The sequence below is a fragment of the Coenobita brevimanus genome, chromosome 68 (genome assembly GCF_032717465.1).
Source record: "Coenobita brevimanus isolate Jiangsu-jjx chromosome 68, ASM3271746v2, whole genome shotgun sequence".
NCBI classification, from domain to species: domain Eukaryota; kingdom Metazoa; phylum Arthropoda; class Malacostraca; order Decapoda; family Coenobitidae; genus Coenobita; species Coenobita brevimanus.
Window position 1 is genome coordinate 24,190,914 of NC_137021.1, and position 27,034 is coordinate 24,217,947.

The 27,034-nt window shown below is 41.2% G+C and overlaps 1 protein-coding gene across 1 annotated transcript in view; it reads right to left on the reverse strand.

Annotated features, from left to right (window-relative positions):
* LOC145405865 (sodium-dependent multivitamin transporter-like) overlaps positions 1–27,034 on the reverse strand; it is a 260,499-nt gene that overhangs the window by 16,418 nt on the left and 217,047 nt on the right. Inside the window, exon 10 of the mRNA XM_080277122.1 lies at positions 11,492–11,646. Within this exon, the coding sequence (XP_080133248.1) occupies positions 11,492–11,646 (155 nt within the window). The remainder of the gene's footprint in view (positions 1–11,491; positions 11,647–27,034) is intronic.

Genomic DNA, 27,034 nt, shown 5'->3' on the forward strand with positions numbered 1-27,034 from the left:
TGCATCGTATGTCGTCGGGACAGAGTGAAAAAAAAGTTGTGACATGCATCGTAAGTCATGGGTACGGGGCGGGTTAAGTAATGTGTCAGAGCCAATGGCTAGATATTCTGATCATGCAGGCAAACATGAAGACGATACACTGCATACTTACTGAAATTTCAGAGTCTGAGCTAATCAAGTCAATACTGGTATACAGTCCATGGGCATCGCACCTAGCTTTCAAGGTCAATATTTCAGCAACATGTATGGGGAAAACTATTACAATGCGACTATATTCAAGGCAGAAGTTATATCATAGAATTGTTTCAGGAATCCTCTTGGAACATCATGAAAGACCTTTACGAATCACCCTGTATAAGAGGAACACAGATTTAAAGAACCAGTAGTGAGAACATAATTGTACGAACATTTACTACAGAACATACAAGTTTCCAGTGGACGTATGAAATTACACGCACGATGGTGATAATCAATATTTAGCTGTATGTTCAAAGTCTCACACATGAAAAACAAACTTTAATTAATATTTGCAATGCTACAGACTAAACTGGAGTGGGCTTACATACCCCATTATAGTGTAAAACCGAATGTTACTGTCATCAACATTAGAAGATATACCAGTGCAGAAACACAAAGAGTAAGTATGAGTACCAAAACGCAACTACCATCACTTATTTAAATTCTCCGAAGAGATTTTCAAATGGTGCACAAACAGACCTGTGAAAGACAGACTACTGAATGGCAAAGTGAGGATAATAATTACAAGTAGAAGAGTATTCCTGTAACAAAGGCAAGAGATGCAGGACCATTAATGCCAAAGAAGTCAATGAAAATGAATGAAAAGCATTCGGGAGCCGAATGCTAATCGCCCACCAGATTATGTTGTTGGCCAAGTCCAAGATTTAGGCCATATCTTGATAGCCTGAAGGTTTCATGTTGATAACTCAAGCCATTCATGAGATATAATGGTGTTAAAGACGGGAGATAAAAACTAGTTGACCTTTGGCAGCAATTTTGATGACCTTGGCCTTGACTGCGGGTGCCCATTTTCGAACTCATCCAAGATTTTGACCATATTTTGATACCCTGAAGGTTTCATGTTGATAGCTCATGCCGTTCATGAGATGTAATGGTCCTAATGGTGGGCGATAAAAAACTGATTGACCTTTGGCAACCGTCTGCCTTGTGCACTATTCTTGTTGCGTGCGTGCCTCACCCAGTTATTTTAATTACCTTCACTCCATCTCAGTTACTCCACTGTTTTATTATCTCAATTCTTCCAAGCTTATGCTCTTGAAATTCCACTTTTTTTTTTTTTTTCTTGATTCCAACCATCTGAAGCCCTCTTAATGATTGCTATATCATGTGAAAATTTCATGGATCGGTTAGGCATTATCTTCGAAAATATTGCAGTTGTCATTTTTTTTAAATATGACACTTTCTAACTTACCATTACAAAAATGATCACCTACATTCACTGTCACTTCCTTTCCTGGGAAGAGATTTAGATGGAAGGTCTGTACCTTCTGTGTTTTAATTAATGACGACCTTGAACACCGAACTGTATCCTCTTTTTAGTTATGGCCTGCCTTTAGAAGGCGGAGCAATAATGTTTTTGCCTGCCTATGTGTGTGTGTGTGTGTGTGTGTGTGTGTGTGTGTGTGTGTGTGTGTGTGTGTGTGTGTGTGTGTGTGTGTGTTCTCAATATATGTCACGAACGGCTTGAGCTATCAACATGAAACCTTCAGGGTATCAAGTATGGCCAAAATCTTGGCCGAGTTCAAAAACGGGCACTCAGGGTCAAGGTCAAGGTCACAAAAATGGCTGCCAAAGATCAACTAATTTTTATCGTCCGCCATTAGCACCATTATATCCCATCAACGGCTTGAGCTGTAAACATGAAACTTTCAAGGTATCAAGGTATGGCCAAAATCTTGGACAAGTTAAAAAATGGGCACTCATTGTCAAGGTCACCAAAATGGCCCCAAGGTGAAATTTAACTGGTGGTTAAATCGTGGATCAATAAGCATAGGACAAAGTCAAAACAAATAGAAAAATCACGGAGTCGAATCTGATATAAAAGTATAATAAATTAAGACCCATAATTTTCTGGGTATAGTATGCATGGTCCCAACTCGTCCTGGGTAAGTTATTTTCATACTATGCCCTAATTTCTCTCCTTTTAATTGCCATAATTTGCATCAGTACTACTGCTGGCTCCATGCCAGTTTATTAATTTAACTACTCCAGTAAAAAGACTACTGTAATGCTGATACAAGTAAACACTAAAATCTTTGCAATCATCCAGAAGTAGGTGGAATGGCCTTTGAATCCGCCCACGAGAAATGAGTTGGGGGAATTTCCCAACGTAACTGTGGTTGATAAAGATGGTTCTGTTTTTCTTTTTTTTTTTATTTATCTTTATGTTCTTCAAACCAAGATTTTTAGTCATGTGAAGGTTTCAGTTGTGCACTGAGTTCGTGAAAGACTCAATGTGGTCACTAAATTATCAAAGAAGAGTCCAATGGAAAACCGGGAATAAACTGTATATTCTGTCAAGATGCTACAACTCTTACAGCTTGGCAACTCAGGCACCCTGACATAGACTGCCATAACCCTACAGCTTTGTATTTTTAAGCCATATATCACTGTTTCCAGAGTCACCCAGGTTATCACAATATGATTATCATAATATGGGCCACAACCCATGGAAGGGTCCTGAGAAGAATTTCAATAGGTGACAGAAACATAGAATATGTCTAAAGCTTTCAGTATATTATATTTACTGGTACTTCACATAAATATCAAACCTTACTTCACTATTATCATGTTCATAATAGCTACGATATGCTGTATTCTGATTATTTTCCATTTTTCCATACAAATCTTATGCAGCTGTCAAATTTAAGTCAGGCAGCATAATTTAAGAATTTCAAGAGAAACATCCCTTTGGCATTTCTCCTTCTTCCTACCCACAGATCCTCACTATCTCGGTGAGATCAAAGTCCCACACATACGGTACTTTTTCTTCCTAAGCCCCATTGGTGCGCATGACCAGGCTGATTGTCAGTAGTGAATATCTAGTTCACAGAAAATTCAAATATTTCTCAAAATTAACCTGATTTTGCACGATGCTTAAGATCATTTGATGGTTTAATTATTACTATCTATGTTTTGTATATACTGTATGTCTGATAGTAGAATAAGTGATATTCTTGTGTTGACGTGACAAAACCTGGTTCCTGCCAGAAGCATCACAACAGAAAAAGGAACATGAATCAACAGTTACATTTAAAAAGTTGCTGGGTCTTTTGTGTGTGTGATTTGAGGATGGGTGGGAGTCACGATTTTTTATACACACTATTTGGTGGGTTGGCAGCTAAAAAGTTTGAGAACCATTGCTATAAGCTATAGAGTATGTGCGATCGCCCAAACACGTGATGATTCACTTTCTTTAAGATTCCGACAAAACTCCCCGGATCTGGCAACTTTCACTTGAATGGGAGTTAGGAGATGGACATAGTCTTTGATTTCCCTGCAAACATTATATATGCTGTAAAAGAAAGCTAATCTTGCGAAAATATTAGTTAAGTTTAGCGTTTATTTATTTATTTACTTTGTCATTAACAATAATATAAAGCGACATCCGGCACGTTATCACTCATCATCACCACTCATGCCAGCAGTTTTACTATAGTTGCAGTGCGCAACTCTAAAGTTGTTGTTATCGTGCCCAGGCAACCTGCCATTCAAAAGTGCATCTGATTTCGTGAATAATATGAGATGCATGTGATTCGTGTATAATATGTTCGTGTATAATATATATTCCTGTATATTAATATGATTTGTGTATAATTTGATACGAAATAAGGAACATATTTTGAATGATAGGTTGCCAGGGTACAATAATGACAACCTCAGACTTGTGCGCCACGAGTACAGTAAATGTAACAATATTCTGGCTAAATTTAGAGGTTTTAAAAGTAGTCTAGCTGGTAATAATTGTAATATTTTCTGTGTATCTGGCATTCTTTTAAAGTCCTGTCTAGCATTTTTTTTCCCCAAACAAAAGTGGCAATGACTGGCTACAGATAGGTGGCATGAATATAATAACAGAGATGCCACTATACTGAAGGTATTGACCACACCAGCAAAAACACAACCCAAACACTCCAACCTACCTAACAGTTGGACTGGACCCATCATCAAACAAGGATGCGTGGAGCCCCATTAGTGTGGTTCGAGCTGAGCGGTCTGTCTGCGTCGCCACGTTAATTTCCCTCAGTATGGCAGACTTTTACCACTTCTGAGACCAGTCTAGCAGATTTCTGTGATTTTCCTTTGGCATCACTGCACGCCAGGCTTTACATTAGTCTTTATCATGCCGTGGATGTGTTTCGGCCTTTGTCACGATCCTCCTCCCCGCTTTCTTATATAATCCTTTTCGTTTTTAGTTCTCTTCATTGTCGCATTCTTGCTTTTGACTGTCATCCTCTCCCTCTTTAGCTCTTTCGTGAAACTGCCCTATGTCATTTATTACATGTTGGATATTCATTATGTGAATAAAAATGACCAATTTTCCCCCAATAATGGGGTGCTTCTGAAAAGCCTAGTATTCCGTCAGATGGCTCCACTGTAGCAGTAAACACATTCCCGCGCTGTATAAAAAGCATAATTTTATTTGTTAAATATTTACACTGTTGTGTGAAATTGTGAATCATGGTAATGTCATATGCCGTAATATAAATAATACAAATAGAAAACGTATATATAACGTATCATGAATTGTTTATATTTATCATAAACTGAAATTAAAATATCACTGATGGCATGTGATGGCAATCCGCCATTTCAGTGGTCCTATATTATTTAATTTCTGCTACATTTAGTGCAAGTTAGATTCTTAATACATAGTTTGTTCAGAGTGTAAAGTACGCCTAGTGGGTATCTTGACTCATCCAGTCTCTATGTGGGCAGAAATTTAATGTTGAGTAAATACTGGCATTCACCATCAAAAATCATCCGGTCTGAGGAACCGTCCCAAAACCAAGATTGTTTACGCGTCATTCTTTGCCCGGTCTCACCGAGGACAGACGACTGTGGAAGGAACGCAAGGCAAGACATCGCCTCCAAGTGATTCACAAGATTCACACGGAGTCAAGTTCAGTATTCACGATTATATATATATATATATATATATATATATATATATATATATATATATATATATGCAAACGTGAGAACACATGAGTAAATACTACTGCATCCTCTTAAATGTCTATCTCCCAGTGAGATTGCATCCAGGTCAAGAGGACTGGTATGTGCACAAGCTACTGACTCAGTCAGTGGAAGATCTTACAAACATATGTGTGTGGACAGGTGGCCTGGAGACAGTTCTCACATGACCATACCATTAGGGAATTGCCAAGAGGGGGCAATGTGTGTGAGATATTGATGATAAGATGACCTTAAGGTATTTATTTGGTAGGCACTTGGTGAAATGTAAAAATTAAAATAACCACTAGTTCTCAACAGAAAAAGACAAAACTTCACTGTAACACTTTATTTACAAAAAGCTACAATGATACATATGAATATGACTCACTCATGGTGCAAGGAAGCTGCAGGGGAAGGTGTCTCTCTTTCAGCTCAACAGTCAGGAACTCACATTACTGAACTATATGTGTTTGTGGGTTTGTCCATTTACGACAGTAATGTAACCAACGTCGGGTACAGGGACATGAGAAATGAGCGTAGCTTAGTTAAGAGCTAGAGAGGCAAGATGTGGGAATGACAATCACACAAAGATATCGCTCAGTGAAACACACTGCCTGTACATAGTCACTTATGAACCAATGACGAATGTTATGAATTTAGCTTGTTTCTACTCTGAGTGAATCCGTGACATTACACGCCATCAAAATAAAATTTTTCATGGAAACTTGACATGATGACATCCCTCGTGGAAAAACTTAAACACGGGACTGTCTTGTGGTGCGCATGCGTGAAGGAAGCGAGCAAAATGTTGAATGCCAGTATTTACTCAACATTAAATTTCTGCCCACACAGAAACTGGATGAGTCTAGATACCCACTAGGCGTACTTTACAGTCTGAACAGACAATGTATTAAGAACCAAATTTGCACTAAATGTAGCAGAAATTAAATAATATAGGGTCACTGGAAGGACGGGTTGCCATCACATGCCATCAGTGATATTTTAATTTCCGTTTATGATAAATATAAACACTTCATGATACGTTATATATACGTGTTCTATTTGTATTATTTATATTTCGGCATATGACATTACCATGATCCACATTTTCACACAACAGTATAGATATTTAACAAAGAAAAATATGCTTTTTAAACAGTGCGGGGAATGTGTTTACTGCAACAGTGGAGCCATCTAGCGGAATACTAGCTTTGAAAGCACCCCATTGCACTGGTTTTACTAACTCAACTGAATACCGGCAGATTAATTTGCTTCTTGATAGCAACACAGGTAGTTAAGGGTGGTTCTTGGGCACATGCAATAATTTGCTCTAGTATTGTGCTGCGAGAGGCTCCATTTGGCAAATTTTCTATGTTCTACCTCTCTCTATATCGCTTAACTGTCCGTTAACTGTCCTCTCCTTGATGATTAAGCTGCTGGGATATATGTCTTGCTGGGAGATTTGCTAAATAAAGAGCAATAATCTATTTGCACTGACAGGTTGTAGTATTGTGTTGATGATCCACAGATGCTACAACTCTTGCTCACAGCGCTCACGAGTTATCCAAGTAAATATCATCCCGCATGAAGAATTAAATGTGGATACTAATAATTCTTTATTTAAATTTTCTTATCTGATGGCACCCATGGTTTCGATATTACTGTTAGCTGTGGGTTTTATTTTATGGGGCATTCTTCCTTCAGTACTGTTGATTTAGGATGTAAAATAAGCATTACGAGTTTCTCCGCACTTTATTCCTGAAACCGTTGAGCGATAGGCTGTGCATTTCACATTGTTTCGTATGGTTAAGCCTCAACTTTAGTATATTGTGGTTCCTCTCACGTAATGCGAAATATAAACAGTAAAAATACTTATATATTGTTTTTTGGAGCTGTTTACTTAATTACTACTCTTTCCAGTGTGCAATATAGGAAATATAACTAGGCCATGGCAGTTGCCACATACTACTTTCAGAGGGAAAGGTACTGGGAATCGGGTCATTAACCCCTTAACTGTGGAGATGTCGGGAGTGTGCCATGCGCGTCCTGCGAGGATAATCACGCTCCGACTGACTTTTTAAAAATACATGCCAAATATCAGTTATTAGTCTTAGAATATTACAATGACATAAGCATATGGCACATACCTTCAACTTTCTCCTGTGATGTTTGTTGAGCCTTCGTCGACTACCGTAGGACTTATGGAGACTTCTGAAGTTGGGTAACGAAGTCTCCACTTTACACTTCCCGATACCCCGTAATATGGTTACCACTGCCTGATATTACAACAACAAACACTATTCTATGAATTCAAGTAATTTGTAATCCATATTACCCCCCAAAAAAAACGCTGTGAAAGCAACGAAACTTTCGAGCGCATATGAGCTTTCCACCCACACTCGTTCCCCAATGGTATTCTGAGGCAGAGCTGTTATTTATTATTCATAAACACACTCAAACTTTATATTCCTAGTACTTTATTTCACTAATTTTATATACAATATTTATCCATATATTGCTTTCAGTACTAGTAGTTTATTATCACTCCAGGCATTCACTTTCTCGTTCAGTAAACTAGCGTAAAGAGTGAAGTTTTCACTTTCACTTTCATTACTCCAAGTATTTATACACGCTAGAGCAAAACTTTCACACTCACTTTCACTACTCCAAGTACTTATACTTGTATTCTTATATTACTAATTATTTACATTTCTATTTACATTCTGTTTTATTTACATTATTTGCATTTCTATTTTATTTACACTGTGTTATGCACTGTCACTTGCAGTAACTTATAGAACTATTTTCCACTGTTCAGTTATTTTTACATTCATTGCTTTCACTTGCTATTTACACATTATTTACACATTATTTACATTTCCACTTGCACTGTTTTGGAGTCACCAGAAAGACTGTAGTCACTGCCCATCATTATCATTGATAAATTAGCCAGTTCACTTTCCACAGCAGAGTCACTTGGCCCTTTACCCCTTCCCACACGAGGTAGTAGGGGTAGAGGTCACAGGACCCTTTACAGGTGCGAATCGGACGTGATTTCACCTTTAAAGACGACAGTAAACTGAATGATGTGGCCTAGGGGCAGGGTAGGGTTGACAATGGCAGTGTGATGACAGCTGCTAATTTATATGCTATGAAATGATTGGCAAGAAATCTAGACAATACATAATAATTTAGGTAGTTCCAGGTGAATGTAAATATCACTTAGGCTTCTCCCTTCCTTTCATATACAGTATATATTTTTGTTATGAGAATAGGTCATACGGCATATTTCAAGGGTAAATAACTGGGAAAATTAGAAAACGAGTGCACGTGGGGGTGTTGCCAGGTGATAATTATCCCATTCCAGACATATGGCAGTATCAATTACCTTTTCTCTTTCTTTTATATATTATTATGTATAACAAGAGGGCATAGGTCACATTTCAATGGATAAAATGAGTGGAAGAATCCATCCAGGATTTGTGTAGTGCAGCGCAGCTCGGCAAGCGGGTGGAGAGGGTAATGGAGGGGGGATAAGGAGAGGAGTCAAGGACAGGGGGGAAAAATGGCTAAATTGTCAATAGTGGATGGGAATGCAGATGATATTGGCAGAACTGAGTATAGCTGGACACTGGTAGTATTGATAGATGATACAACCCACCACTTCAAAGCCCGGGCGAATGCAAAATAACACAGAATCACAAAAGTGACGCCCTGTGGTATGATCCCTTGCTACCGAGCGTCATAAAAGTGACGCTCCACGGTTAAGGGGTTAAGGGTGTTTGTACACAGGAATGCTCTAAAAATATATTTTGCAATTATTTGTGATGGTGAGCCTTAAAGACTTTAAGACTCTTTTAATGGCTGGAATTTGGGACAAAGTTATTTCATCATCATCATTGTAATCATCATGATCATCATATTCAATAATAATAAAAATAATAATAATAATGATAATAATAATAATAATAATAATAATAAGAACAACACCAACAATAACAATATCTGTATCAGATAATAATAATAATAATAATAATAATAATAATAATAACAACAACAATATTTTTATCAGATAATAATAATAATAATAATAATAATAATAATAATTTTAATAATAAAAAGAGTTATTGAATTATTATTGTTAGTGAAACACTGAGAACTCGAGGCCGCAGACTGTCGATGCAAAATGTTGTTTGGTGTGGCACCGCAAAGACTTGTGGATGAACTAGCCATAAAACCTTCACCTCTGCTTATACCTCCCCTATCTTTCTTCCAGCTTTTTCCCATCCCCCACCACCCTTGCACATCGCTGGCTCATATTCTCATTGGTTAAAGGCAATGCCTACCACCTCTCTGTTGCCACAGTATTCATAGATACTGACACATAAGCTTTATATAGATATAATATGCCAAATAAATAATTAGAGATGCTAATACGTTCCTAAATCAACGAGAATACTACACACACACACACACACACAGGATAAAGAAAGAACAAAGGTAAGGTCATTGATTCATAGGCTGCCACTCCTGTGATGCTGCACTGGCCCACAGTCGTAGAGAGGAAGGAGGTGAAGGGAAGGTGGGAGGTGAGAAGATTGGACGGTTGACATGAGACTAAAGATTTACAAAGTCTACCCCACATGACCCTGAACTGAATGTTTGGTCAAAATCCCTTGAGGGGTTCAGGAGATATCGCCCTCACACCCATATGACCTTAACCCATATGACCTTTGACCCCTTGACCCTGCTGACCCAATCGGTTCATTGTACCTTCATACTGCATTGCCGACTACAGTTTGGCCGAAATCCTTCAACGGGTTCAGGAGGTATCGCACCCACAAAGATAAATTAAGTCAAATAGCATTGACTTTTGACCTTTTGACATTGTTAACCTTATCAGTTCATCGTCCCTTCATACTGAATCATTGATAAAAGTTTGTTCGAAGTCCATCGAAGAGCTTAGGAGATATCATGTCCACAAGAGTGTTACGAATGCATGGATTCACCAACGCGCACATCTACGCTCGCACGGACGGAAAGACCAATCATTTAATGCCTCTTCCACTATAGGTGGGAGGAGGTATTATAATTATATTAATAATAATAAATATAATAATAATAATTAATAATAATAACAGTAATTTGCATCTTGAACAGGAGAGGATGGAGAAAACATCTCTACCAGCAGTGGGTTAAAGAGTATGTAGAAGCTCTGTGAGATCTCCAGAGTGAACAGCGTTATGGTCCTAAGCTTACTGGGAATAACATAATGAAAGCAGTCCTGTGTAAAGCTGGATATTTCATGCAACAAAATATAACATATCAGACTCCAGTTATAGACTTCACAAACTGTTCCGTGCAACAGCTGTATGTCAAAACAGTAAAATTTTATTATTATTATTAATATTATTATTATTATTATTATTATTATTATCATCATCATTATTATTATTATTATTATTATTATTATTATTATGAGTTCTTGTTTTTGTTGTTGTTGTAATGTTTTTGTTGATGTAGTTCCATCATCTTCATAATAATGAACGTCAACCCAGCACACTTCCAGTTGAAGTTGCTCCCCCCACCTGTAGCCCACAGTACCCTCAGGGGGTTGGGAGCGTGGTGAGGGGCGTTTGTATAATTGTACTCCATTTCACCAAGTTTGGCACCATCAGTGATGTCCTCAACGCCTGTAGTGTTGATGTAAATCTTCTGCACGAGGTGAAACTATTATTTTATTACCTTGTGAACCAATATAAAAGGGAATACAAAAGGTATAACCAATACTGAGAACTTTTATCAGTGCTATAGGTGTTGAGGACATCAGTGATGGTGCCAGACTTGGTGAAATAGAATATAGGCCGCGGATCCGTCCGGTCATATCGGTACTACCATGTGAAGGCTCCATTCTCCAGTATCTATTGTGATGTAAAACAGACAATCACAGCCGTATCATCAGGACTAAGTGTTTAAGCAAACACTTTATAGGTGATGGTCATTAAAAAAACAAAACAAAAAAACTGTTAGATGCCAAAAGCGTGTATCATTCATTGCAGAGTATAGTAGGAGGCAATGAGTAAATGCTAGGCATATTTCTTTATCATCATAGTTATGATTCAGATTTTATTGTAAAAGAAAACTGGATTCTTTTTCAGTCCTTCACGCCCTCATTTTCAGTAAAAAACCATGACCAGTACAATAAGGAGCAGCAGCTCATCAGCAAATGAACATTTCATCGCATAACAATGTAGGCTATATTACTGCACCGTACCTTGGAGTTGGAGAAGGGCATAAATAACGCCATAATGAAGACAGCCAGCAAAGGTCCATTGACACAGGAACTGAATGAGATGGCAGCCTGCAGCACGCCCCCTACGTTACCAGCAAAGAAGGCCAGGCACACGGTTAGAACGCCATACCCTAGAGCTGACAATCACAAAACACTGTAATTAATATCCTTCAATCCGACAGTGTCAGTTACAATGCTTTTATTTTTTCACTCGACGTGAATAAACATTATAATGAATACTTTTGGAGCGGGACAGGCTAGATGCAACCTTTATTAATCTCTCCACTACCTGAGAACCTCCCACAACCGAACTGAATCGTTTGGTAGTTTGGATAAACCAAATTGTATGAAATCGTAATAAAGAGGGTAACGACCTCTAGCAGGGCAGATACGTGAAAATTTCAGAAGAATTGTGCTTTTTATCATAAAGGCATGAGACTAGGCACACTACTAGGGTATGATCTTGGAAATATATTTGGCTATTGGGGCACCTCAGATTTGACCTGTGGATGGTTTGGCGGTCATTTTAGAAAATGCCCATCACAGTCCAGATGGACGTGTTGGCATTCTGACCGTTTTGGTTCCTTGAAACATGATCTTTCTTTGTAGCTCGTCAAGCATGTTAAAACTTGTGTGTTACATGTATGGCACTAAAGTAATCTGGATTTGCAAGTCATTGCCTGCCATTTTTAATTTCAAAATAGGGATAAAAGAAAATGTTGACATGTCGGCAACACATAACTATTAACATATCTGATAACATTTCTGTATCTAATCTTGCTACGGTCTAAAATGCATTTAACAACGATGGCAAAATTCTACAAGGTGATGGACACCCAGATGGCTAGTTTTTCTGGCTCACACAACAAAGACCCAGACTGGGAAAAATGCATCTTGTGTCAGAAAGACAGTTCTGAAGCACTCCAATGCCCAGCAGAATCCAAAAGGGGAAATGAGGGAGCTAGGTATTAGACATTCACAATGAATCTATTAGCGTTTCAAAATATTGGATGTTTCCCACCCGGCATACAACTTTCCCGTCTTGATGATGGCGAGGGCATTGAGGAAACTTTGCACAAGCACATAGTCAAGTGGCATGACAGTTGCAGGCTACAGTACAACAAGACGGAACTGCAAAAAGCAGAAAAGAGAAAGAAGCCACATGCAGCATGTGCAGAATCTCCCAGAGTGTATACTCAGATGGGGTAGGAAGCATTCCAGCTCTACTTCAAAGGCGCTGTGTTTCTTCTTTGAGAAACCAGCAGGTTGTCTTTCTCTTCATGCTGCTTCAACGTTTGACCTGGACGAACGTGTGCAGAAGTGCGCACCTGAACTGGGGGACAAACCATTGTTGGCAAAACTTATTGCAGGAGCCATGGTTGTCACAGAGGCCAAATACCATTCCAAGTGTTTGGCTGTGTTTTACAATAGGCATGCAGCAGCAAGTAATGTGATGGCTAATCCAACTGAAGAAACAAATAGTGACACAGAAATACACAGCATTGCAATTGCTGAGTTAGATTCTTACATTGACGAAACCTGCACCAACAGTAATGTTACCCCAGTTTTCAAACTCTCAAGCCTGGCCAACTTGTACAGCAAGAGAACGGAGCAGCTTGGTACCAAAGTCACCGAGTGGGCGAATTCCACCAAACTCAAGAATCGCATACGGAAATACTTCCCGGACTTGAAGGCTCACAATCAAGGCCGTTAAATATTTCTTAGCTTCAAGCAAGATATCGAGCATGCTTTAAAGAAGGCGTTTGAACATGATGCTGATGATGATGCTGTTCATCTTGCTAGAGAAGCATGCATTCTGCAAAGAGACGTGTTCAAAATGGAAGTTGTCTTCAGTGGTCCATATGACAGTGTCAGGGGTAATCGGTGCCATTGTCACTCCTAGCAATGGTTGGTATGGTACTGAATGGTCCCAGCATAAAAGAACCGTTAGATTCGTCATCAGTGTCTCCTGCAGCAAGTATCATATCCCAGCTCCTCATGTACAACAGTGAAATACACAGAGAGGAGTGTGCCTCCGGAACCCCCAGACACAGTCAACAAAGAGAAACACCTCTGCCAGTCTATCTTGGCTTGATGGTTCACACAAAAACACACAATCGTGACTTGGTAGACCACTTGTTCAAATTGGGTTTATGTAACTCCTATGACAGAGCACTAAGCATCTCGACTGATATGGGAAACAAACTCTGCCATCACTTTGAAAGGGAGAACGCTGTCTGCCCTCTAAACCTACAGGGTGGCCTCTATTGCAGCAGACAATATTTACCACAATCAAAAATTCCATAAGTGGACAAGACTTCTTCCATGGAACTGGGATATCATTATTTCAGCACCCAAGCAGCGAATCAACAGGTGTTCAATGGGAAGTCCACACAGCAAACCAAGATATGGTTACTGCCAGCATGAAAAAGTCTCTCTCCAAACTACCAGAGTCGTACATCGCTGTCACCTCTTGCTCTTAGAAAACGAGATCTACCAATTCCAAGGCTGGAGGGTCCCAACAGAGCAGACTGTCAACTTGTACAGCATGCCTTACAGAGGGAATATAGTTGAGTGTATCAGATGGTAAGCAATGGCATTTTGATTGTGATTTTTGACTGTTTATTGAAATATGTGTATGTAAATACTTACAAACTTTTACAAGTTCTCAAAAGGAGATTGAACACTGGCATGGTGAACAGTGGGTGATATTTGAATGTAATTTTCACTTATATTAATGAAAGTGATATTCACTTTGATAAGCTACAATTATGTATTACAATGTTTCCCTCTTTTTCTTTTTCAGGTGGCTTGATCATGCTAGGCAGATTATAGTTATGGATGAACTGCCCGAGAACGAAACCATTTCTTGAGCTGCATTCCATACAAACAGTCAGCCAGCAAGAGTGTGGCGATTTCTTCTTTGCTACCACTCTTCTATGACTCAGTCTATTCAGAAGGTATGACTCGACATTCAATGGATGTAGTTAAGATGGCAGTTTATATCCTTAATCCTAAACAATTGCCCATCATCACGCTGGATCAAGCTCTGTACGCAATAGCAAAGCGAATTCAGTGGGCATGGCCAGCAACCTATGGTGAGGAGCACTTTATTGTCCTATCTGGGGGCCCTCACATAGAGATGGCAGCCCTTAAAGTCTTAGGCAATCTTCTGTATGGCAGTGGATGGACAGGCGCTCTTGTGCTGGCTGGAGTTTCCTTACCTGGAACAACTGATTCCTTCTTGAAAATCACCCATGTGACCCGCACTCTACAGTTATCGGTCTAAGTTACCTCCTTCACAAGTCATACATCCATTGCAGGAGCAGTATGGAGGATAATAGCTAGATGTCTGTTGGAGATTGGTCCAGACAGAGAGCTGAAGCAAATCCTCGGTTCCAGTTTTGGGCCTTGGTACCACAACTAGAAATTACGGTGATGATCTTTATCCAGCAATCCGTGAAGCAGACATCCTATTATATATTGATGCCCTTACCATGATTGTTCCTTGGTTCTTTGCCTTGGATCACACCAACTATGCAAGGTGGATTCCAGTTCACTTGTGAGACATGTTGACACTTAAAGACCGCCATCCGAATGCTTATACTGAATTTCTGGCAGGAAACTTCACAGTCAAAAGACAGCACGCCCATTTTCTGCAACTGTCGTAGACCAGGCATTTCAACAAAATAATGCTGCTGTGAAAGGTGAGGACGGAGCTGTAGGGCTGAGTGAGAATCCATCTGGATGGTATGTAGCCCAGAGATGGCTCAGATAATAGGAAAGTCTGAGTCATCTATGGACACTAACCAGTAGGCAAATTTGGGGCAACATGAACAGAACGTACACACCCAGCAAGCATTTTATAGAGATGTCAAGTCACTAATAGATGCCGTTGAAGACATGGGCAATCCCTTTTGTGACAGCACTACTGATTTACTCACACTAGACAGTCGAGACATCGCCAACCAGGTTGTCAATGACACATTGAGGAAGGTCAAGCTGGGAAAGGACCAATATTCCACCTTTGTCGAGGAACGGCTTATGTCACTAACAAAACCCATTTTGGACAACCTCCAGCTCCAGAAAAATTCATAACACAACAGCATGTGTCTTCCCTAACGAATGACTGCTCCCTTTTCTCCAGGCTGTATGTTGCTTGTCAGAAACGGGATGGTGATTTAGATTACTTTTTCCAGAATGATAATCAAGCGAATCCACCTTCATTTTCACAGACGGTAAGCTGAGACTTGGAACAAAATTTAATCTGGTGTACTGCCAGATTATCAGCACACATAAAAATGTCCTCTGCAAACTGCCATGAGATGTAACAAACTTCGCTCCATGTACCCATGAGGAGGCTAACACTCGAATTATGCTTCATCTGTTTGATACTGTGAAAGAGGGATACTCCAAGATTGATTCGCACAGTGGATACCGACGTCTTGGTTCTGGCCATCATGGCAGCTCAGAGGCTTAAATTTCCTGAGCTATGGGTTGCCTTTGGTACAGGAAAGAATTTTCGGTACTTGTCTGCCCATGAGATGTCAACTGCTCTTGGTTGTGACCAGTCCCTTGCCTTACCCCTGTTTCATGCCTTCACTGGGTGCGATACAGTGTCTTGATTCAGCGGGAGGGGAAAGTAAACCTGCTGGGACATCTGGAAGGTAGTCGAGAATGCCACAGCAGCATTCCGTTCCCAAACAACAACCCCAGACTCCATAGACTAGTGGTTTGAGGCACTGAAAGACTTTGTGGTCTTGCTGTACGACCGCACCAGCAGTCTCACTCATGTGAATGAGGCCAAAGAGGCGTTGTTTACTCTGGGAAAGAGATCTTGAACATATCCCTCGTACCCAAGCAATCCTTTTGCAGCATATTAAGAGGGCGGTGTACGAGGCAAATTGCTGGACCCAGATGTTTGCCCCGCACCAACACTACCATCACCAAACGAATGGGGGTGGGAGCAAAGTTCCACGGGCAACTGGAAACGAACCTGGACGACAGTGTATGAGGCTACTGATGCCTGTCGAGAACTCCTCCGATGTGGATGCAAAAGAGGCTGTGGAGGACACTGCAACTGCCGCAAAGCTGCCCTCAAGTGCACTTCTCTCTGCCGCTGCGATGGACAGTGTGGCCAGGAGTAACTTACTGAGAGAGAGAGAGAGAGAGAGAGAGAGAGAGACTACGACTAACTTACTGGGAAAGAGAAAAAGGAATTGCATTTTTTTTTTGGTTCTCTTATGTAAATAGTAACTAATAAAATGTATATAATGCAAAAAACAGGTTTCCCTATGACAACAGTGGACATGAGCTACCATTAATAAGGATTATATCAGTTGATGGTGGCCATCTTAAAAAAAGAAAAAATGGCGGCCAATTTTGACACGGAAAATCTGAGATGCCCCTTTAGTCAGATATCTTCTTAAGGGCATGCCCTAGTTGTGTGTCAGATTTCATGCTTTTATGATTTAAGGGACAATTCTTACACACATCTGCTCCACTACTTGTGAGGAGAATAGAATGTTGATGACACGGGGACGAAGCGAACTACCTGACTAATTATTTTCCTAGTATGATATTTTTCTAATTAGCACTGAGAGTAATGCCGTATGCTCTCATTAACTCTTTCTCGTATCTTGGTACACTTGTTCTACATATAGTGTACACAATGAATAATAAAAAAAATGTTTGTAAGCCTTGCTGCAGTAAAATCAGATGTACTGTACTTAGCTTTTGCTATGAACCACCCCACTTGACGATGTCCTCAGCTTGTAGATATCTTTATTCGAACTGTGGTGTTTTTGAACTGTACCACATTTAATTCTGGTATGACTCCATGTGTGCTGCAAAAGTCTGGTTATATATCGACATATGTGCATTACAGTTTCTATTAAATGGCAACCTCACTCACGCAACTTACAACATCCCCAAACCCCTTATTTATGTAAAGGTTTTCAAGTTTACCAAGTGCCAAACTTCTGCTACTCACTGATATTCTCACTGATTGAAATGTGGCACACTGTACACATGCTCACACTTCCAAATGGGACAATTCACGTTGTCGCTTCTTTCCCTTCGTGAGGTGTAAATAAAAATATGCGAACTCATGACTCCTAAAGGTTAGAAGAGGGAGACCAGGGGCCACAGTGTAAAAGGAGGTGATGGAGTATATGGGATGAGGAGAAGTGTGGACAGAACTGAGAGAATGGGAGGGGGAATGGCAATAAGAGTGCACATTCATTACAGTCTCATATGAAGCATATATTTAACTATTTAATTTATCTATCAGTTGCCAGACGCCTTAATTCCGTAAGGAGTAGTACCAAACGAATCGCCTTTGTCACCCTGTCCTCTGTCATGAGGTTGTCCTACTTCCAACTCAAATAGCCCTCTCTCAAATATCTCTCCACCGAATCCCTCCACGTCATTCCCAGTCTCACCTCTTGAACCCCATATACACGTTCCTAGCCTCTCTCTCTCTCTAGCCTTTAAAAAAAAAACACAGTCGAACAGGGCAGTACTCCCAATTTGGATAAAAAGCTGATAACAGGGAGAGCTAGAGCTCCCGTTTCATCAGCCCTCGGGACCAGCTTCTGACAATCCCTATTTGCTGAACTTTTTGAGTGTTTCAGTAACACAGAAAGTAGGGTAGCATGCTCTCCAGTAAAAGCTTCTCTTTTTCTTTATGCAAGAAAGAAGGAATCAAAGGCCGGAGCCCGCAAACCGTTCCTTCCAAGAAAAAACAAAAACAATACAAAGAGAGCTAAATTCAAGGTCCGTTCATTTCGAGATGCTTGGACACACTGCGTTTGAAAGACTGGACGTCCTAGGAAGTAGGTAATACAGACAGAGGGAGACAGTTCCAGTGTTGACCTGTTGCATTAATGAAGGACTGAGAGTAACGGTTAACTCTTGCATTAGAGAGTTGGACAGAAAAAGGATGAGACTTTGTTGCTAGACGGGTGCTATGCACCCGTCGTAGAGATGGAGGGATACAAGCAGAGTGTTCAGAGGAGCAGTGACCATTGACGTAGTGATGGAAAAGAGAAAGATGCAACAGTGCTGTGAAGAGACAGAGGTTGAAGGGAGCCAGTAAGAGGAAAAGAGTTGATGAGACGAAAAGCCTTTGACTCCACCCTATTGAGAAGAGCTGTATGTGGGAAGCCTCCCCACTCATGAGAGTTGTACTTTAAACATGGGCGAATAAAATCCGTGTATAAAGCCAACAACTGTGCAAGAGTAAAGAAAGTACGGAGTCGACGTAGCACGGCTAATCTCTTGGAGACAGATTTTACAAGAGATGCAATATGATCTTTCCAAGATAAGTCCTGAGTCAATGAAACCCCAAGCATGTTCAAGGATGATGCAGGATTGAGCTGCATTTTATTAAACGTAGGTGGGTACTCCCAAAGAAGATTGTGTTGAGTTGGTAGGTGTAAAAACTGAGTTTTTGATGCATTAAAAACAAGATTACCTTTACCCCAGTCAGAGATACGAGCCAAGTCAGACATTAGGTGTGCCATAGCCTCATTCCTTGTTTGTTAAAGTAACTGCTGAGATGGACATTGCTGGAACCGAATGGAAAGCTGAAGGGTGGAATCATCAGCATATGAATGGATAGGGTTAGATGTACAGCTTAGAAGGTCATTGATGAATAAAAGGAGAGAGTTTGTGATAGGACAGAACCCTGAGGAACACCACTGTTGATAGATCTAGGAGAAGAACGATGGCCGTCTACAAAAGGGGCTATAGAATGACCAGAAAGGAAGCTATAGATGAAGGCACAGCTATAAGGATAGAAACCGTAAGAGGGCAGTTTGGAAATTAAATATTTATACCAGACTCGATCGAAACCCTTTGAGATGTCAAGTGCAACGGCAAAGTTTTCGCCAAAGTCCCGAAAGTAGGATGACCAGGAGTCTGAAAGGTAGGTGAGAAGATCGCATTCACATTACACATTACTGACTATTAAAAATTTAAGAAAAATGGCATCTCAGCACTAAGCCTCGGAGACCCCGCGGGGGAGGGGGGCATAAAAAGCCCCTCCATCCGCCCTCCGTCCCTCTCCCTGTGTCAACCAAGCGAGATACCTGAAACCAGTGTCTGACTCACTGTTTATTCTTTTCTGCAACATTCGTGGCCTCTCTAACTTTGTCTCTGTTGTACGCCATCTCTCCTCCTCTAAACTTCACCTTCATTTCCTCACAGAGACTCAACTGTCTGAGTCTTCCTTTTTCTTCATACTCACTTCAAAGACAAAGAGGCTGTTGCCTTTATGTATGCAGCAACATAACTTGCTCTCGTGTTCCTGAACTTAAGTCTTCTGAATTCTCTACCCTCTGACTTCAGCTATCCTGCCTCTGACTAACTATATTTGTTCTGTTTACCTATTGTCTAATTCAGCTGACTGTGAAAAATTCTTTGACTGTGTTACTTCTCAGATGGAACACATCCTTTCAATTTTTCCTTTCTCTGAAACCTCCATTCTAGGTTACTTCAATGTTCACCACCAAATTTGGCTTTCGTCTCCCTTCCCTAATCCACCTGGTGAACAAGTCTATCGTTTCCATCTTTATTGACTTAGACTAGATTGTAAAGCACTCTACCCGTATCCCTGACTGCCTTGGAAAGAGTTCCAACATGCTTGACCTCTTCCCTACAATTAATCTTTCTGTTTATGCTGTTAATCTTTTCTCTCCTTTGGGCTTTTCTGCTCACAACCTTTTCACCTTAACCTGCCCTGTTGCTCCAGCAAGGCATGTGGAGCCTCCCAAGAAGCAGCGGCAGTATCACTTTGGAGCTGCTGATGGGGAGGCCCTCAGGCAGTACCTCACTGATTTTTCCGTGGAATGACTATTGGCTCTTTGGCCGAGAGCCATCTGAGTGTGCCTTTCACATCACTGAGGTTGTTCTCTCGGGCATGGAAGCATACATTCCCTTCTCTTATCCTGTGACTAATGGAAAGAGAAAAAATGGATTAATCACGCCTATTCTAATGTTGTCCACAACAGTGGGAGGGTCTACAAAAGGTAATGGAGCCAGCTCACCTTTGAATCTTAAATCTTTTATATTTCTTCCTGGAATCATGCTAAATCTGTTCTTCATTCTGTTGAAAACAGTTTCTTTCTCACTAAATGATCTGAACTATCCAACTCAAATTTTTTCTGCTCCTCCTGGCATCTTGCCAAATAAAACTTCTAACAACTTTATCTCATCATCCTTCCCTCCTCTTTTCCACTGTAGCTGTTTCTTCGCCTGATGAAGCGGAACTCTTCACTCCGACTTTCTCCTCCAATTCCACCTTAGATGGTTCCAGCGCTGTTCCTCCATCACTTCCCCCCTTTGAGTTCCTTATGGCTGGCATTAAAATTTTTTCGACTGATGGATTTTGGCAAGGTGCCAGAAGGAGCGGAAAGAATTTGAGTTGGAGAGTTCAGAGCATTTAATATAACTGAAACCCATTACAAACAAGGCAAATGGGCCTGATGGGATCCCCCCTGTTGTCCGCAAGTAGTATGCTCCTGTATTTACACCCCACCTAGATAAACTCTTTTGCCTTTGTCCACTTATACCTTTCCTTTTTGCTGGAAGTTTGCTCTTATACAACCTATACTACAGAATAGTGATCATTCCCAGCCTTCTAACTATATCCCAACTGCTTTAACATCCTCTGTTTCAAAAGCCTTTAATCTATACTTAAGAAAAATTTAAATTACCTATCCTATTACGACCTTCTTTGTTATTGTCAGTATGGGTTCCACCAGGGATGCTCCACTGGCTATCTTTTTACCTACCTTTCAGACTCCTGGGTATCAGCCTTTCAGGTTTTCTGCGAAAGCTTTGCCATTGCACATGACGTCTCAAAGGCTTTTGATTGAGTCTGACATATATTTTTAATTTCCAAAATGCACTCTTAAGGTTTCAATCATTCTATCTGTGTATTCATCTCTAGCTCCCTTTCTGGTTGTTCTGTAGCTGCTGTTGTACACGGCCTCTGTTCTAGATTACCAATAATTGTGTTCCTCAGGGCTCTGTCCTATCACCTACTCTCTTCCTTCCATTGCTAAATGGCTTCTGAGCTGTACATCTAACCCTATCCACCCCTATGCTGATGAGTCAACCTTTCAACTTTCCATTCGCTTCTTGCAGTGTCGATCTCAGCAATTACTTCAACAAACAGGGGATAAGGCTATAGCACACCTAATGCCTGACTTGGCACATATCTGTGATTGGGGTAATCTTGTTGTTTTTAAGGCATCAGAAACTCAGTTCTTACTTCTATCAACCCATCAAAATCTTCTGCGGAGGTATCCTCAGTTTTTTTTTTACAATATACAAATCAATCCTGCATTATCCTTGAACATACTAGGGGTTTCATTTTCCCGGGATTTATCTTCGAAAGATCATATTACCTCACTTGTAGAATCTGCTTCCAAGAGATTATGTGTGCTGTGATGACTTTGTGCATTCTTTACCCCTGAACAATTGTTGACGTTATGCTTGGGTATTATTCGCCCCTTTGTAGAGTGCAGCTCTCATGTGTGGGGAGAATCCCCACTTACAGCTCTTCTAAACAAGGTGGAGTCAAAGGCTATTTGTCTCATTAAGTCTCCTCCTCTTACTGGCTCCCTTCAACCTCGGGCTCTTTGCCATACTGTTGCGTCTTTACCTCATTTCTATGACCACTTCAACGGTCACTGCTCCTGTGAATTTTTTGACTGCATTCCACCACTACTACGCCGGGCATATCTCTCTTGTCTAACAAAAAATATCATTCCTTTTCTCTCTAACTCTCTAATACAAAAGTTAACCGTTACTCCCTCCTTCATGTATGCAACAGGTCAACTCTGGAGCTGCATTCCTCTGTCTGTATTTTCTACTGTCTATCACCTCCAGGCTTTCAAACGAAGTCTGCCTAGGCAACTCGAAATGAACGGATCTTGTATGTGGCTCCTGTTGTCTTGTATTAGCCTTTTTTTTTTTTCTTGGGAGGAACAATGCTGTAAACTTCCGGTCTTTGGTTCCTTCTTCTTTGCATAAAACAAACATGACAATCCATTTCAAAGTGTTTATTCTAATGCTTTATAACACATTCATATCGATACCATAATGCGCCTTCATTTTCCCATTTGTTTGCCTGTGTCTCCACACAACAGCATATGCAGCATTTAGATGACTTAGTCCATTTCTCGTAGGTTTGACTTGTACGAGTATCCTTTCAACAGGGTCCAATTTCACTTCCATACGTCAGAGCAGGAATCTCAATACTCTGTTGCAGCATTTTTTTTTTTTTAATTTCCTTGGTCACTTCCCTGCTCCTTATCATTGCTTTCAACGAACCAGTAACGTTTCTTTTTTGCTGAAATCCTTCATCGAGTTCATCTTCTAAACTACCATCTTCACTCATTACACTACCACCTTTCACCGTGATTTCATTTCTGTCATAGATACTAATTTTATTCTTTGTTACGATCATTTCAGATGTCGTTTCTTAACACACTTACGAACTCATTTAATAAGCATTCCAGTTTCCACTCATCTACATTCATCATAAAGTATCGTCAGCGAACAGCAATACAGGCAGTTTCCAAACTCCGCCCTGTCTCATTATGGCCACTCCAACATTCACTGCTCTACCTTGTATTTCTTTTAAAACACTAAAGTTTTAAATGACCTAAGCATTAGGTGGTGAGGATTAATGTTGTTTAAGGAGACAGGATGTGTGGATCAGACGTTTTCTTCAAAAATGTCTTGTGGAAAAGTACTTTGAGATAGGACAGAAGTACCATGCCAATTTCATGGATATGGAGAAAGCAATGGGATCTGGAGATAGCTGAAAATGTGTAGAGAGTAAATGGAAATTTAAGGATACTGCCACGCGTATGTACTGTACAGATGAGGGCGCAAGGGGCCAACTGTGTGTGAAAAGTGCTGTTACATCCCCGTCCTACACTGCCACAGACTCCAACATCAGTAGTACATTATAAGAAGGACGTTGCTTAGTAACGTGTTCTTCCTATAGTCAGCCTTTCGGTGTACAGTGCACAAGACCACCCTAGGCGTCGAGAATAAACACTGGCTTCTTAAGTTCACGGACTTTATTTTAAAGATAATTACACTTAATGCTTGCCAACTACACTTAACTATTTTCACAAGTACCAAAGATATACAAACTTCACTAACTGCAATTACAATGCACTGAACTACACTCAAACTGAACTGAAAACTGACTGAAGCTGCTCCAGTCTCATCCCCATCCTTATATAACCTTCCTATATTCTAGAGTGTTCTACACTTCTCGACAGTTCTCGTGCATTTTCGAGGGTGCAACGGTTACAACCGTTACCGACTAGGAAACATCCAAACATGCCAGAGTTTACTTACACTGCATAATACCCTAAATGCTTTATCATACAAACTGAGATAAAATTACATAAAAACTAATGCATAACTTACAAAATAACTCTGCTCACAAACAGCAGGCTTACTGCCAATTCTGACACGTAATGGTACGTCTAGAATCGTCAGGAATTCTCCAGCAAAATATAACTGGCAGAACTCGCTTCTCAACATTACCTTCTCCCCAGTCCTTTTCTCGTCCTGACAAAAACTATACAATGTATACAAACCTAATACTTAATCGAAACTTAACATTAATTATACGCAAAATAATCCTTCAACGTATCAGGTCTTCTCCTATGCTGCTTCTGACGACGTCCTTGCTTCCTACAGGCCACTCCTCCAGAAATTAGTTGGATCTCTTCCTGAACCACTTCTTCCCTCAGGAAACAGTCACCATCCTCTTGTACTTCAGCTCCTTGGTCCTCCTCATCGTCCTTGGCTGCAGGATAACATGATTCTTTGGAAACGTCCCAGCTGTACTGTCCTGGTCCATGGTACTGCCATGGACGGTGCACGTGTACCACCTGAGGGCGAGATTTCCTGCCTCCCCGAATCCGGTACGTTACGTCTGATAGGCGGTCCAATACAGTGTAAGGCCCGTCCCACAGGCTCTGCAGCTTCGGTGACTGTCCCTTCTCCTGCTGAGGATTGTACAACCAAAGTTTGTAACCATCCTTGAAGCTCACCTTACTTGCCTAGGCATCATACTTGCACTTCATCACCACTCCTGAAAACTTAAGGACTCCTTGCACTTGATAATGTGCCTCAGCCAGCCTTTCCTGAAGATGCTTCTTATAGCTAGGGGAGTCTGTAGGCAGTTCTTCACCAGGTAGTCTTCCCATTAACAAGCCAACAGGTAAACATAACTCATGGCCCAAGATCAGTTTTGCAGGGGTGTAGCCAGTAGACCAATGGGATGCAAACCGATATGCCATCAGCAACGCACATAATTTCCGGTCCTATTCCGTTTGTCCAAATACGCAGTACTTGGCCAGTTCTTGTCCTAGGGTCCAGTTGAACTTTTCCACCATCCCATCTGGCTGTAGCCTTAGTGTGATCGTCCTGGTCTTCCTGATCCCCAGTAACTTGCAGCACTCACGGAACGCAACAGACTCGAAGTTTCTATCCTGGTCTGAATGTAGTTCTGTGGCATCTTAAACAGCAAAAGAACTGGTCAACCAAAAACTGGGCAACAGCTGCAGCCTCTTGATCAGGGATGGCATAGGCTTCTGTCCATTTCTGAAGTAGTTCATGGCAACACATATATACCGGTTTCCTCTTTCAGTGAGTGACATAGGTCCAGCAATGTCCACCGTGACTCTTTCCAATGGTGCACCCACTTGGTACTGCTGGAGAGGGGCGAAACCACGTTTCTTGGGTCCCTTCTTTGAGCAACATACATCACAGGCCCGACACCACCCTTCATCATCCTGATGCATGTCAGTCCAGTGGAACCTCTGTCACAGTCGAATTAGAGTTTTCTTCACTCCCAGGTGCCCACTAGTGATCTAGTTATGAGAGTCATCCAAGATCACAGACCTCATTTTCTTCGGAACCAACAGTTCCCAGTACTTGATGAGGCCATCGGTTGTCTCCCATTGATGCTCCAGTAGTCTGTTGTTCAAACGAAGAAGGCCCTACTGGCTCCAGTAGCACTTAGTCCCAGCTCTGAATCTAGAAATCTCTTCCAAAGATGGTTGCACTGTTCTCTAATGCAGACCCTATAGCACTGCATATAAAACTGCATCCTCCACCTGCATCCTCTTCAGGTCTTCTGCATTGACGCTGGCCCTGTCACTGCAGTATGACAGCATTTCTTGCTATTATCTTCTTTTTTTTCTACACTGCTGGCACTCTGGGTCAAAAGGCTGACGACTCAGATTGTCAACATTGCCATGAACCTGCCCAGGATGGTGCTGCACCTCATAATTGTCCTGGTCCAACTTCCAGAGCTAACGTGCCAGTTGTCCTTTCAGAATCTTTAACGTCTTCAGCCACTTGAATGCACAATGGTCTGTCCTGATGATGAGGTAGAACCCATACAAGTTGGGATGGAAGATATCAAGGCTCTTCATCACTGCCAAGAGCTCCTTACAGGTCACAAAGTAGTTCCACTCTGGTGGGTTCAGCTTCTTGCTGTAATACGCCACTACACACTCCTTGTCATCCTTTTTGTGCAACAGGGCTCCACCAATACCATTGTCATTAGCGTCACAGTCCAAGATAAATGGCTCACTTTGTTCAGGGTACGGCAATACTGGAGACCTTCCCAATGGATGCCTGAGTTCATCGAAGACTTTCTGTGTCACTGATCTCCTAGCAAACTTCTGCCTCTTCCCCAACAGCTTGTACAGAGGTGCAGCTATCATTCCAAAGTCCTTGACAAAATGCTGGTAGTAGGTACACAAGCCCAGGAAACTCCGTAGCTCCTTCACACAAGTTCCAACTGGCTAGTTTTCCACAGCTGCCACCTTCTCTGGATCAATACGGATGCTGTCCTCACCTACAACGTGTCCCAGGTACTTCACTTCCTCCTGAAACAAGCAGCACTTCTTGGGGTGTAGCTTGAGGTGCGCCGCTCGGATCCTGTTGAACACCTCTGAGAGCCTTTCCAATTCCTGGTCGAAAGCCCGTCCAAACGCAATTACACCATCTAGATGGAAAAGAGCCGTCTGCTCTTCCAGTATGTGATCCATGAGCTGCTCAAAAGTAGTGGGGGCATTGCATAGGCCAAATGGCATCACTTTAAACTGCCATAAACCCCGCCCATATGAAAAGGTTGTTTTCTCCTTGTCCTTCAATGTAGCCTTGGCCTGATGATACCTGCTTTCATGTCTAGGGTGGAGAACCATTTGCTGCCCGACAGAGCATCCAGGGTGTTATCAAGTCTTGGCATGAGGTATGCATCCTTCACTGTCACTTCATTCAGGGCCCGATAATCTACACAGCTTACTGAACCATCCTTTATACTTACCAGAACCACTGCTGATGCCCAAGGACTGTTGGACTTTTCTATCACTCCTTGACTTTGGAGATTCTCCATCACATTCTCCATTTCCTGTCGCAGGGCTGGCGCCATCCTCTGTGCTGGCTGTTTAATCACGTGGTGATCCCCAGTGT